The sequence below is a fragment of the Balaenoptera physalus genome, assembly GCF_965194825.1.
Source record: "Balaenoptera physalus genome assembly, chromosome: 17".
In the NCBI taxonomy this organism is placed as follows: domain Eukaryota; kingdom Metazoa; phylum Chordata; class Mammalia; order Artiodactyla; family Balaenopteridae; genus Balaenoptera; species Balaenoptera physalus.
Genome location: NC_138895.1, coordinates 51,078,165 through 51,092,400, shown reverse-complemented (window position 1 = coordinate 51,092,400; position 14,236 = coordinate 51,078,165). Strand labels below are relative to the sequence as shown.

General features: G+C 40.6%; 1 protein-coding gene across 8 annotated transcripts in view; it reads left to right on the top strand.

Annotated features, from left to right (window-relative positions):
* NCALD (neurocalcin delta) overlaps nucleotides 1–14,236 on the top strand; it is a 429,327-nt gene that overhangs the window by 236,768 nt on the left and 178,323 nt on the right. For all 8 annotated transcript variants that reach the window (XM_082434365.1, XM_082434361.1, XM_082434368.1 and 5 more), the window contains one exon: nucleotides 2,145–2,194. Coding sequence is in view for 2 of the 8 variants with exons in the window: in XM_082434362.1 (XP_082290488.1) it covers nucleotides 2,145–2,194 (50 nt within the window). In the remaining 6 variants the exon portion in view is untranslated. The remainder of the gene's footprint in view (nucleotides 1–2,144; nucleotides 2,195–14,236) is intronic.

The following is a 14,236-nucleotide window of genomic DNA, read 5'->3' as shown; positions in this document are numbered from 1 at the left end:
CTGCTAACTAACGGCCACGCTGGGGTTAGACCCCAGGATTCCTGACTTCCACACCTGTGTTCTTTCTCCCTTATCCCCTTGTCTCCCTGACATGATCGTTTGAATTAGCAAGATATGCATGTAGTCTACAAAATTTCTCTTCTGTATCTGTTTCAATGAAAGCAGCTATTATATAAACAATGCATATATACCCTGTGGATTATTTACACCTGCTTTCCCATGTGTCCTTGCCCCTCCCACCCCACCTCCATCATTTTCTTATCAGTCTCTGAGAAAAAATAGGTAAGATAGGCTGTTTCAGTGTGCCTCTGTGAGCAAATCAGTGAGACTTGTCCAGTGGCATAGAGAACAGACAGAGCTTTGATACCTCTCGGGTGGTGTACTCTTCTCCTGGTCTCACCCAGCTGACTTGGATGCCAGCAACAGGCTTGGTTTTTAATGGCCTGTCCACTTTGACACTAAAGAAAGCCTTCGGGGCCCTATGTCTGGTCAGCTCTGGTAAACTGCTTATTTATTCACCTTGCCACTTTAACTCAGCATCTGTGTTTTGTTTTGTTTTCAGTAAAATCTGAAGCTCTGAAACAGAGTTAACTATATATATTTTAAAATGTAAAACACTGTGAATTCATTTGACTTAATTCCACATCTTAACAGTGAAAAAGCCTAAAATACCACTTATCAAATTGTAATGCGCTTATATGTTAACAAAGTAACTATGAGATAAAGGAAAATATACAAAAACCATTTCACAGATTTTTTGTTTTAGTTAAAATAACCATGCTTGGAAAGATTACATTATATTAAGCCAAAATATCTTTTAAATATCTATATTATTAAAATGTACAGATTATTGTAGTAAGAAAAAATTAAGAATCTGTCTTACATCAGAATTCTTATATTTCCAGAACTAAAAATAGCATAATAACTATTATTTGTGGTACATCCAGAGGTTCAGTATTGCCTGAGGGTCCTTACCACTGAAATATATCACCTCTAACTATGTTCAAAGGGACAAATCTCTTAACTCTTTGGTAAAGTTCTTAGTTCTGCTTTAACTGTATTCAGTTCCCTGTTAAATGCTTGGAGGGATATGAGTCCTTGGTTTATTGACTGAGAAGCATTTTGCAATGATTAGTACATCATCAAATACACAGAAATCGGTAGAATATTATTTTTTTCTAACATGTCAGTTGGAACATCTTTTCTTCTCGAATTACTCCAATTGATTCTTTTTAATAATAAGGAGGATTTTTAGAAACCCCCAAGTTGTGCATTTCTTGGTACTTATTCCTAATACAAGTAACACTCTGATATTTAAGAATTAAATGATATGAGTTGGGAATTTTTTTTTTCTTTTTTTTACAGATCTCCCAAGAGGGCTTTGACCCTGTTGATAGTTTTGTAACTGTAGTAGGTAGACTAATTAGATTGTCTAAACTAGTGTTCCCAGAGTTCTAAAATACACTTTTTCTCAAAGAGAGGTTATACATGCGAGAAACACAGTCTGAGAGACCGCCCCCTCCCCGTGTCCATTGGCGATGGGATTCAGCAGACCACACCCCCTTCCTCCAAGCCTTCTCAGTCAGACACACTGAGCCGGGCCCCTCACAGGCTCCCTCCCATACAGCCTCCTCCTGGGCTAACAGCTTTGATCATTCCTTTCTTCTGAACTATGAATCTAACCAATACATTAATCTCACTTATTGACCTATTTGTCGTGATTTCTTATTGTTACATTATGACACTGTGTCTGCTAATTCTTTTTGGAATGTACCTAAACTTTGGTACATCTAAAAGGAGGCTCATTTGGTGCTTGTTCTGAAGTGCAAAATGAAGGCCCGTGTTCCTGACTGTCCCTTCCCTTGGATCTGTATTCTCTTCCAAGGAGTTTATAAATATCAACAAGAGGTCAATGCCAGACTCCCCATTTCTGCCTCTGACGCCTTTTCTAGGCAAGTCCTTTCTGGAGAGCTCTACCTCTACCCCACTTGCACTCCCTTCCCCAAAACGGTTATTGATAACTAAGGCCAAGTCATGGGGTGCCTCGCAGAGTTCTGCCAGTAAATATGTGGGGATAAATGACCTTTAAAAAATCCTTTAAGATTTTTTCATTCAACATATTTATTTTGCCTGTTTTCTTTTAGATCATCTCAGCTTTGATCCCTTGGAACCATCCACTAGCGACAGTCATAAAGTAAGTGTACATTTTAAATTTTCTTTCAATCGCTGTAAATGGAAATCTCAGTTTTGTTCAGTGGTTTTCACCAGAGACAGTTTCATTCAAATATTTTATCAGTGAATAGTAGTAGTATAATAAATGGGAGTTTTGGGCCTTCCCTGGTGGCGCAGTGGTTAAGAATCCGCCTGCCAATGCAGGGGACACAGGTTCGAGCCCTGGTCCGGGAAGATCCCACATGCTGTGGAGCAACTAAGGCCGTGTGCTACAACTACTGAGCCTGCGCTCTAGAGCCCGTGAGCCACAACTATTGAGCTTGCGTGCCTAGAGCCCGTGCTCCACAGCAAAGACAAGCCACCGAAATGAGAAGCCTGCACACCATAGCGAAGAGTAGCCCCCACTCACCGCAACTAGAGAAAGCCTACGCACAGCAGCGAAGACCCAACGCAGCCAAAAATAAATAAATAAATAAGTAAATAAATTTATGGGAAAAAAATGGGAGTTTCATATACAGGAAAGATAATAAACCCTCTCTTTAAAATTTGTGAAAAGGATAATGGATAGAAATTAAATAAATAAGGCACTGCTTATCACTCTTGAATATTGCCCGTAGCATAATAAAGTATATCTGCAGCCACCTAGTGGAGTGTTTTTTATGTACCATCTTCATCCCAGACAGCTGCCAGAGTCCTCTCAAGGGGCACATTACAACAGCTTCTTCTTCCATTTTAAATTGGGCCATAGTCCAAGAAGTATCTCAAATGGCATTAAGCACCAATTAACATCTAGCAGAGAGTTTAGCACCTAACGGGCACATAATAGAAATTTGTTGGAGAATGAATGGGTGGATTAATTAATTCATCAATTTTATGCTCTTTGAGGTCCTCACTAGTGTGAGGCAATGTGGTGCACTGGTTAGTGCCCCAAATCTGGAGCCAGATGCTTGGGTTCAGGTCCTGGCTCTGCCACTTACTAGCTGCATGACTTTGGGCACAGGTCCAAACCTTTCAGTGCCCGGGGTTTTCCATCCATAAAATGGGGCTAATAAAACTACCTCTCTTGTTGTTGTTATGAGGTTATTACAAGAATTAGATGAGTGAATATTTACAGAATGCTTAAAATAATGCCTGGCATGTGGTAATCTCTATAAAATGTTTGTTGAATAAATTAAAATATATTAAACATATAGGGATATTTTGAGGTTCCAGATTTAGAGACTGAAAAACTGGTTTAGCCTAGAAGCAATAATGCTCCAGTAGCAATAAATATATCTACCACTCAAATCTTGGTTTCAATATTATTTCCCAATAAAAAGAACCAGAGAAATGGCTGATTGAGGACTGGGGCAAGAAATATGCAAAATGAGCCTGGAGTATCTTATAGTGCCAGAAAGTAAGGAAGTACTAAAAGAAAAAAGGTAAAACAAAAACAAAATCTCGTAATGATGACTGTGACACAAGGTATGTCGAAAGGATACAGGAGCCAACTGAAAGTTCTCCCAATGTCCAAAATTGGAACAATTTGAAACACAAGATAAATAACTGGTATTGAGGTATAACCCAAATCTGATAACTATCTATTCTGATATAAATACATGATTGGATAAGTATATGAGGAAAATAGACAAATCTCTTATGCAGAAGAATTCCAAATAATGTATGTAGATACTCTGCTTTATGGGAGGTAAAGCATAACTCCGGATGGGGCTGCACAGAGTTTCTTTCTTCCAAAGAGCACAGTATGGAAAGGGGGTGAGATTTTTTTTTAAAAAGAGTAACTTACAATAGAGAAACCTGACAAACACTACCTCAAGCCAGGTAGTCAAGGTTAACATTAACAGAGATATGCCATATTGATAGTAGGTATCCTTCACATCATGTGAGATGAGAATGGCATTTGACCTCTGTGATCTTCCTCCCAAAACATACTACCCCAGTCTAATCATGAGAAAAACATAAGAGAAATTTCAATAGAGGTACATCCTACAAAACACCTGAATAGTCCTCCTCAAAACTGCCAAGGTCATCAAAAACAAAGAAAGTCTGAGAAACTGTCACAACCAAGAGAAGCCTAAGGCAACTGGCCAGCTAACTGTAAGGTGGTATCTTGGATGGGATCCTGGAACAGAAAAAGAACATTAGGTAGAGACTAAGGAAATGTGAATAAAGTATGGAGTTTAGTTCATAAACACGTATCAATATTTGTTCACTAATTGTGAAAGATGTACCATCCTAATGTAAGATGTAATAACAGTGGAAACTGGGAGCGGGGTATACAAGAATTCACTGTTCTAGCTTCACAATAATTCTGCAAATCTGAAACTTTCAAAACTAAAAACTTTATTCTAAAAAATAATGAAGTATGCACATTAAAAAAAAAACTGGTTTGAAGGTATACGCTCCAGTTTTCAAGTGCCAAGATAATAGTTTTTTGAAAAATGTTGAGTTCAACTAATTTATGTTTTGAGACTCATACATGAAGAATTATATTCTGCATTAAAGTTTTGAATTGGACAGAGGTGTACACATCTATAAAGCTTTAGGTTATATTTCTGCTATCCTCAAACAGAGGAAGAAAATAGCACTGGCAACACAAACCTTTTTTGCAAGAATAATTGTTATTGGAGTTCGAAGTGGATTGTCAAATTTAACAGCATAACAAATTTAGTGGCGTAAAACAACATGTAACCGTTATCCCGCAGTTTCTGTGGATTGGGAATCTGGGTGTATCTTACCTGGGTCCTCTGCTTAGGGTCTCATAAGGGTATAAATCAAGATGTTGGTTGGGCTGTGTTCCTTTTTGGAGCCCGATTGTTTTCTTCTAGGTTCACGTGGTTGTTGGTGGGATTCACCTGAGGTTGTAGGACTGAGGTCTCTTGTTTTCTTGCTGGCTGTCACCTGCGGTGCTCTCACCTCCCAGGTATCACTCAGGATTCCTTGCCATGTGGCTGATTGCTTCTCACAGGCCTTGTCACAACATGACAGCTGACTTCAAAGCCAGCAGGAGAATCTCTGACCCCAGTCTGCTAGGACGGAGACTTACATAGTGTAAACTAATCAAGGGATTATGGCTTTGCAGTATTCTGTTGGCTTGGGAGCAAGTCACAGGTTGTGCTTGCACTCAAGGGGAGGGGATCATCCTAGGGCGTGACTCACTGGGCAGTCACGTTAGGGTGTGTCCACTACAACAGGAGAGTTTTGAAACAGACACAGGCAGCTGGGCATATAGGAGCAAACCAAATAAAAGGAGAACAAATCAGAAATGCTTGCTTGTTGCCTTCAAGCAAACTACAACTCGAGGTAACTAAATAAGTTTCATCCCACCCATCCACACACAAATACACAACATTATGTTTAACTTGGATGAATATTTTTAAACCCTGAGGAGTGTTTGAAGATGAAGGAATCAGAGAAATATATTTGGAGATAGCTCATAAATACATCACCGTTTTCCTGATTAGGGTGGTTTTTTTTCCTTTTCAGTGAAGAAATACACAAAAATATGTTCTCAGTGGCAACAACATTTATGCATTCTCATTATAAAAGTCCAAATAATATGATCTCATTTTCAACATTTCGTAACTTAATTTTTTTCATTTTTGAGACTGTTTAGTTTTTTAATACTTATGTTTTTAAACTCTGCCTTCTAATAATTATTAATAGGATGATACTGTTTAATTTATAATTTTTACATTTTACATGATGCTTATAAATTTGTATATTTTAAATGTATTAAATATCCATTTTCACTGATTTCTTTTTATGGGTTCTGAATCCTTTTCTTATAAAATAGTAAATACAGAATTTCTGCTATCGTCATTTTGCTCCAGTTTTGTAATCACCACTCAGACTTTCAGGAACTCAATTTTTTTTTTTTTTCTGATTGCTCTTTATAAGACCATAATGTCCCAGAAATCCTAACATTTAGTCATTGGAACTGCATTTGCCAAGCTGCTGCTTGCATCTGGAAATAAAGCACAAGTACGCTTTGTTAGACCCTGCGTCTGAATTGTGGGTTTGGATAATGTGTTCACTGTCTGTGCATCTCCATGGAGGTTAATACAAACCTATTAGCAGACTGAACCAGAGACCTTTGCAGTTTGTCTCAGATATGCAGCCACCTTAAAGAAAACAGGCAACTTGTGGAAATGAAGCTCATTAGCAGCCAAGTTGACATGAAAAGAAAATATGTATTGCAATAATTTAGTTAAGAAACTCAAAGGAGAAATGACTTCTTGTGGCTCCTCCTCCCTTACTCTTCACCCTTTTTCTAGTCTTCTCCTGCCTGTATTTTTCTGCTCAATCACAACTAAGCCTTAGGCTGCAGCTATTGGTTCTCTTATGCCAAGGGGTGCAAAGGGTTGTTATTCAGAATGGTGAAAACATAATCACTTGTAGCTATTGGTAAAATAGCTCATGTAGCAAATAAAGGTCAAAGCTTGCTTGCTTCCTTCCTTTCTTCCTTGGAGATGTTTTCTTTGTAGGAATTAAATAAAGGGACCTTTTTTTAAAAAAAAAAATACAAGATAAGTTCGAGTAAATAGAAGTAACCTTTCCTGCTTAGGAAGGAAGTATTAAGTGAAAGCCCAGAAGAAGAGCATTAGTCTTTGGTTGGAAGGTCACAGGATAAAGCATTCTTATCAGAGCTGAATCCAGGGGAATGTCTTGGAATTTGCCAATGTTGTTGGCCTGTGGTGATCATCAGATCTCTTTCCCCCTGGTTTTAGAGGGGTTTAGTCTTGCCTAATGATTTCATCAGATTTATTCACCACGTATCTAAATATATAAATCTGTTATTTTCACCTATTACTGAAATTCTGGGTTTTTTAATAATGCGTTTGGAGCAACCATTCGATCTTTTTATCAAAAGACCTGAGTTTAATTTGAAGTAGTATATATTCTAAATAGTATCTCTGTACATTATATCTGTCTTCAGATTTTGTTTCTAGACCATCTTAACATCATTTTGCATCATGGTGATCAAATCTGAGCTGGATTTCCTTGTTTGGGAGTACCGAGGTAGCAATTCGTTGTTGTCACCTGGGTCTTCTTTTGGCGTAAGACAGGCATTCACCAACTCATTCATCATATCTCTTTATTTGGTACTGTCCTTGGGGTCCTGTGTCCCCAGTGATGCCCACACCACCTCCTCCCACACTGAGCTCTCCTTTTCCTGAGTTTCCTATCACACGGGTATTCTGTTCTTGGTCATTCCTGTCTTGTCTTATTTACACATTCTTTGCTAGGGATACTTCTTCTCCCCAAAGAGACTGTTAGCGCTTTGAGGGCAAGGATTCTGCCTCTTGTCTTTTGCGCCTTCACAAAGCTCAGGCTCCTCAGTACTTGATGACTACCTGTCACCATGCCCCATGCCTCCAACTCTTACACCTGATCAAAACAGTGTTTCCTCAGATCGAGACTTACGTACGCTCCATTTGGCTCGCCCTGTGCTGGGGACCACAGAGGTGGGGTCAGCCAAGCAAAACGATCACTCCTGGCTTTGGGACCTCTCATCCTCCTCTCAGGACCACTTTGCTATTCCCAGATCCCAGACTCCTTTCTAGGCATCTCTCCTGTGACTCATTCTCTGAGGGCCTGATGTCACTGAGGTCTCAGCTGAGTATGACACTACTAGGGCAATCTTGTTCTAATAGAGAAATCCTGAAAACCAGAAAGACTTCAAGACCCAAAGTAATGTATCTCCAATGGTGAAATTCCAGGCACTGTGATAAGCAACAGTGAAGATATTTTTAACCCATCCTTGTCTGGCCTCCCTTAAATAACACCACACAGGGAGATTCCTACTCTGCTTGCTTACAGGTGTACCCTGCCTAGGAACTGTTAAAAGAACGGAAATGTTGATCTCTGTCTATAGTGTAAATAACCTAGCAGGGCAGTTGGACCACATGTGCCTATGGAGCAGGCCAGTGTACTGTTTAATAGTCTTTCTGATCACACAGTTCTGTCTTCTAATCTCAGTTTTTCTACTTGTCAGCTGTGTAGCCTTGCACAAGTTTCTAAAATTTTCTGGGGATCATTTCCTTCATTTATAACACCACGATAACAAAGGCCAAGGATGCCATGAAAATTCAACAAGTGAATGTATGGGCCGTTCTTGGCACATAGTAAATATGCATGACACGGGTGACCGCAATAATAATAACAAAAGCTAGGGAGGATGGTAAGTCCAAGCAAGGCAGTTTGGAGGTCTGAGTCTGAGAAGAGGTATGCAGAGCAAGGCAGTGATGGAGGTGGAGGAGGATGGAGGATAGCTTCCTAGAAAGGACCTCCTCCCTTCATAGGAGAACATGAGTAGTGTCCAATATCTGTGCTTGCTTAGCCACCGGTACCTAATCCCCTGATTGGTTGGTCTGCAGAGGCATTTTTGGCCTGGAAGCAGTCTGCTAGGGAGTGGAAAAAGTCTGAGTGGAGCCCATGCACATTATCACTGTAGAGTGGAGGGGTAAAAGTAGCTTCACCCCTTTTCATAACTGTTTACTTCTGAGTCTCTCTCCTCCATTGGACTGTGTGGTCCTCAAACCAGGTTCTGATAGGTTCATCCCTGTTATCCCCAGGCCACATGTCTAGCACATGCTCAGTGCTTAATTATTGGTAGAAAGATTGAAAGGGCAGAAGATGCTGGAGTTTTGCTGCACTACATCTTCTAACAACACAAGACTTAGTACAAGTATGAGAACATATTTTCCCTGCATTCAAGAACAAGATTCGGTCAAATGAAAGATGGAAATATTGTGGTTTGTGGTTCTTTCTCCGAAGCAACATTGTTTGTGGGGTCAGAGACCAAGAAAGATGTGACTTAGGAAAGTTGCAACAGCCTTGAAAATGCTGGTTGTGGTGCATGAAAGAAAAAGAAAAAACAAAAAACCAAACAAACAAAAACCTAAGCATATAAAACTGAAAGAGGGGTCCGTAAAATCAAGCCTGATGCTAAAAGAGATGAGTTAGCAGATTGGAATGGATTACTGCAAATTCCTGCAGCCACCTAGCTTGTGATTTAACGCTTCTCTGAGCTTTTGTTCCAGATATTTGAGGCTCAATTTATTCCCATCTTATCGTCCTTGTCAAAAGCAACTTCTTTTGTTTTAAAGGCTGTATGTTTTCTTTCCATTCTTGTTTATACCTTACCATCCTGCTGTTTACAAGATTGGTCTCTCACACTCTGCCTGGAGTGTCTTCTATTTTTGTGTAGTTAAAATTGCCGGAGGATTCTTTCAGCAGCTCTATTTTGATGAATGGGGAAGCCATGCTGCCCTGTGGAATCCCAGCATGGCGTGGCAGCTCCCCCAAAGAAAGAGGCACATAGCTGTCACGAACGTGTGACCAACTGTGAAACTTTGCACATTCGAGTACTTTAAACACTTGAAAGTGCCTGTTGTACATCTCATTACAGAGATATAATACCAGGTGTGACCTCTCATGTGGGTTGATGCCTCCCTGGAAGTTGTTTGGAGTAACATGAAATGTGATTTCTTTCCAAAGTGGAGCACCTGCCATTTCCTCCCTGGCGCTGGGTTGGAAGTGATGTCCTAATGCCTCCTGCCCCTCTCCTCAGCTCCTGCATCCTGTCCTCACTTTGGTCTGATCCTTCTCTCCCATCTAAATGGTCTCCTCTGTGCCCCGTGTTCGGTTGACGTTCCTTCTGATCGCAAAATGTTAGTGGCACCTGTGACAAATGGGAACTGGAAGCTGGAAATTGCTCTTTTGCTTTCTTTTTTTTTTTTAACTTTTTATTTTATAGAAAGTAAAAATAAAAGTTGATTAACAATGTTGTGTTAGTTTCAGGTGTACAACAAAGTGATTCAGTTATACATATACATGTATCTATTCTTTTTCAAATTCTTTTGAAAGATATTTGAAGGATATTGAGCAGAGTTCCCTGTGCCATACAATAGGTCTTGTTGGTTATCCGTTTTAAATATAGCGGTGTGTACATGTCAATCCCAAACTCCCTAACCATCCCTCCCCGCCTTTCCCCCCGCCCCCCCCACCACCTCCCCGTAGCCATAAGTTCGTTCTCTAAGTCTGTGAGACTGTTTCTGTTTTGTAAATAAGTTCATTTTTATCATTTTTTTTTTTTTTAGATTCTGCATATAAGCAATATCATACAATATTTCTCTTTCTCTGTCTGGCTTACTTCACTCAGTATGACAATCTCCAGGTCCATCCATGTTGCTGCAAATGGCATTATTTCATTCTTTTTAGTGGCTGAGTAATATTCCATTGTATATATGTACCACATCTTCAGAAAGATTGGGGGGTCTGAGCAGAAGTTGCATTGATGGATTACAATTGCTTTAATCACGATTACAATGAATCCTAGCACCAAGAGGATGGCCCTTGGCAAAGGGGTGAAGCAGGCCAAGGTTGGCCTTGTCCTTCTGAGCCTCATCATGCCTCCATCCTTCCAGGGGTTCCTAGCACTCCCTCCACTCCCTTAACCCCCTGTTTACCTCAGGTCTTCCTTATCAGGGTAGATAGCACTCAATACTTCAGGCTCCTTCCCTTATGTGCTAGTTTCCTTCTATCAAAATTTCTAGTCCCAGATATTATTTCTTTGGGAGCTCTCTATGATATGAACATGAGTGGTACTGGGTCAAAGACGCCTATGCTGGGGGTGCTCCTCTAGGGTGGGAAGGATATAATGAAAAGCACAACTCACCGGGCCTCAGATGACCTAGGTTTATAATTCCAGTTTTGCCACTTATTAGCTGGTGACGTTGGGCTATGTTACTTAACCTTTCTGAGTATGTCCTCACCCATAGACTAGAATTGATGAGTCCATGCTAGCATGTCTTACATATGAGACTTTTACCTCCCAGGTTTATCATGAAGCTCAAATGAGAGGAAGCACTGGAATGCTCTTTATACATGAGAGAGGTTCCGTGCAAATGTTAGGGAGAGGGGCAAAAAGGTGCCTTAACTATGTCCACAGTGTTAGCTTTTTGATAGGTAATGAGTTGTAGTAGGAAGCTTCCACCTGGCTTTAATATTTTCTATAATCTTAGTTTATTGAGCCTCCTTTTCCTCACTCATACAAAAGAATGTGTGCAAAATCTCATTGGCTTGTCATGAGCAATGATGGTTAGAAAGTCCCTTACCCTAGTGTCACTTGGGACTTAGTGTGTATTTTATAAAATGTTAGTTCCCTTCTCACCTTAACATGTCCCTCAAGAAGTGACTCTAGACAGTCAGGTACAAGAGTTTCCACACGCTTCAAATCTATCTGTGTATGAGGCAGGTCCAGTAACCGAAATGGTATCAAAGCAGCCCAGAGGAATGATCTAGTCCAAAGGTAACATTAAAAAGGTGTACATCATCCTCTGAAAGGCAGTGGGTGCTGATAATGCACCCATAGGGTGACATGGGGCTGGTTCTAAGGAATGGGGAGGGAGGGGAGTAGGGCACTCGCTTTGTCACAAAATTAAAGAAGGCACCATAAAACTCCATAAAATAACGTTTAATGCAATATTTTTTTAAATCAAAATTAATGCAGAAAAACCTATGATGAACAAAACATCAATTCAAAACAATGTTGACTTTCTAAAGTATTGCATTAATATATTTATTTTGATTACTGAGTTTTTTGGTGCCCCCCTTAAAATTTGTGCCCAAAGAGAGTGAGCTCCTCACTCCATTGGCCTTGCCCTGCCCCCACCCTGGGGTGGTGTCCACAGGGCTGGGGAGAAGGTCCCAGGGAGGGCTTCCAGTACCCACTCCTGATTTCCCCTCATCCGCTCGGGGTCCTGAATTTGGTTTAATTACAACCTTGTGAAAAAAGAAAAGACCATATCAAATGAAATTCTGGTATCCTCTCTAATCAAGTGACCACAATGAAAGATAGAGTTTGGAAAGAAAATATGAAACCATTTGTTCACCGGAAGTTTGATTTAGGTTGGGGGTTGGCAAACAATGACTCGCACACTGACTGCTTGTTTTTGTAGGTAAAGTTTTATTGGCACACAGGCCTGCTCATTCGTTTTTGTGTCATCTAGGCTGCCTTGGTGACACAACAGCAGAACTGAGTAGTTGCAGCAGAGACTATATGGTCTGCAAAGCTGAAAATGTGTATTATCTAGCCTGTAGCAGACCCCTGATTTAGATTATCAAAGGACTTAGATTTTTTTTAAAATAAATTTATTTATTTTATTTATTTATTTTTGGCTGTGTTGGGTCTTCGTTGCTGCATGCGGGCTTTTCTCTAGTTGGGGCGAGCGGGGTCTACTCTTCGTTGTGGTGCGAGGGCTTCTCATTGCGGTGGCTTCTCTTGTTGTGGAGCATGGGCTCTAGGCGCGTGGGCTTCAGTAGTTGTGGCAGGTGGTCTCAGTAGTTGTGGCTCGTGGGCTCTAGAGCGCAGGCTCAGTAGTTGTGGCGCACGGGGTTAGTTGCTCCGCAGCATGTGGGATCTTCCCGGACCAGGGCTCGAACCCGTGTCTCCTGCATTGGCAGGCGGATTCTTAACCACTGTGCCACCAGGGAAGCCCAAAGCACTTAGATGTTTTTGAATCAGCATGTGGGGTTGGCTGCAGATTTACGTAACAGAATTCAAGGACATTTACAGAGGACATTAAAACTTTCCAAGTTTAAGAAATGGGGGAAATGGGGAAGAAATCAGTTTAAAAAGTAAATCAAGAGAAGCAGCTGAGAGCGAGAGTGGGTGGGTCTGTGTCTGTCTCTGCCCCTGCGAGTCCCATCAGACTCCAGCTGTGACTTGACATCGCAGGATATGAGATGCTTTTGCGAGCTTGACATTGCACATATTTAGCAGTAAGCAAGCAATGGGTTTGGGAAAAAGTACATTCACTTGCATTATCATATAAGTGATTTGTAGATTTAATTCTTCATCCTGTTAATGTGGATAATTTAGAACTGACTTCACAAATTCAACAAGCATTTAGTGAGCATATTGTGAGCATTATGCAGAAACTGCAAGAGTCACCCTCTCCTAAGTGTGAGCAAACTAATAGGAAGACCCCAACAATGTATTCTGCTGTGTCTTGAGTTTGAGGTACATAGAGGACACCACAGGGAGGTAAGAGGAGAAAGGTCAACTCATGGATGGCCCTAAATCCTGGCTAGGGAGCTTCAACTTTAACCAGGAACCAGTAGGAAGCTTCCTTGATCAAGAAAGTGGCATATCCATACTTGGCTTTAATTAGGATGTTAATTGAGTGACAGCTTGTGGAGGGAGGGAGGGTGGATGAGAAGATAATGAGAAGGTGATTTCAATACCCTGGATAGTCTGGTGTGGTTTGTAGTCATACAGAGATGACAAGGACTTCAAGTTAGCAGTATCCATGGAAATGGGAAGAGAGATCTAAGAATGCTGGTGAGGATAAAGTCAACCGAGATTCAGCCACTTGACTAGGAAGGCTACTACATTTGGAGTTGAGGTGATTGGAAAGCTGGAAAAGATACTACTAGAGATAGAGAAGCCAGGTAGAGAAGTAGACTTGAGGATCTAAAACAATAAGTTCAGTTTGATATATAATGAATTGAAGATGCTATAAAAAATCCAGGGTAAAACAGAGAAATGCATCAGAAGGAGAGAGAGAGGGAGGGAGGGGGGAGATGAACATTAAAGAAACAACTATGGTAGAGTTGCCAGTAAAATACAGGATGCTTGGTTATAATTGAATTTCAGATCAACAGAGAATAATGTTTTAGTATAAGAATGTCCCATGAAATATTTAGGACATATTTATACTAAAAATTTATTCATTGCTGATTTGAAATTCATATTTAACTGGGCATTCTATACTTTATTTACTAAATCTGGCAACCCTAGACCATGGGGATTTCTCATATTTATGGATGATCAGGAGAGAAGGAGATAGTGGAAGAGCCTAGGAATGGACAGATAGGTCCCAGGAAAGCTAGGATATTGTACTATCATGGCATCAGAGGGCAAAGTGGGATTCAGGAGGCCTGAGCAGAAAGGTCAAGGCCATTGCATTTGGCAACCTGGAAATCATTAGGCACCTTGGAGAAGGCAGATGAACGTCTGATTGGGTGGGTTAAGGCGTAAATAAGGGAAGGGAGG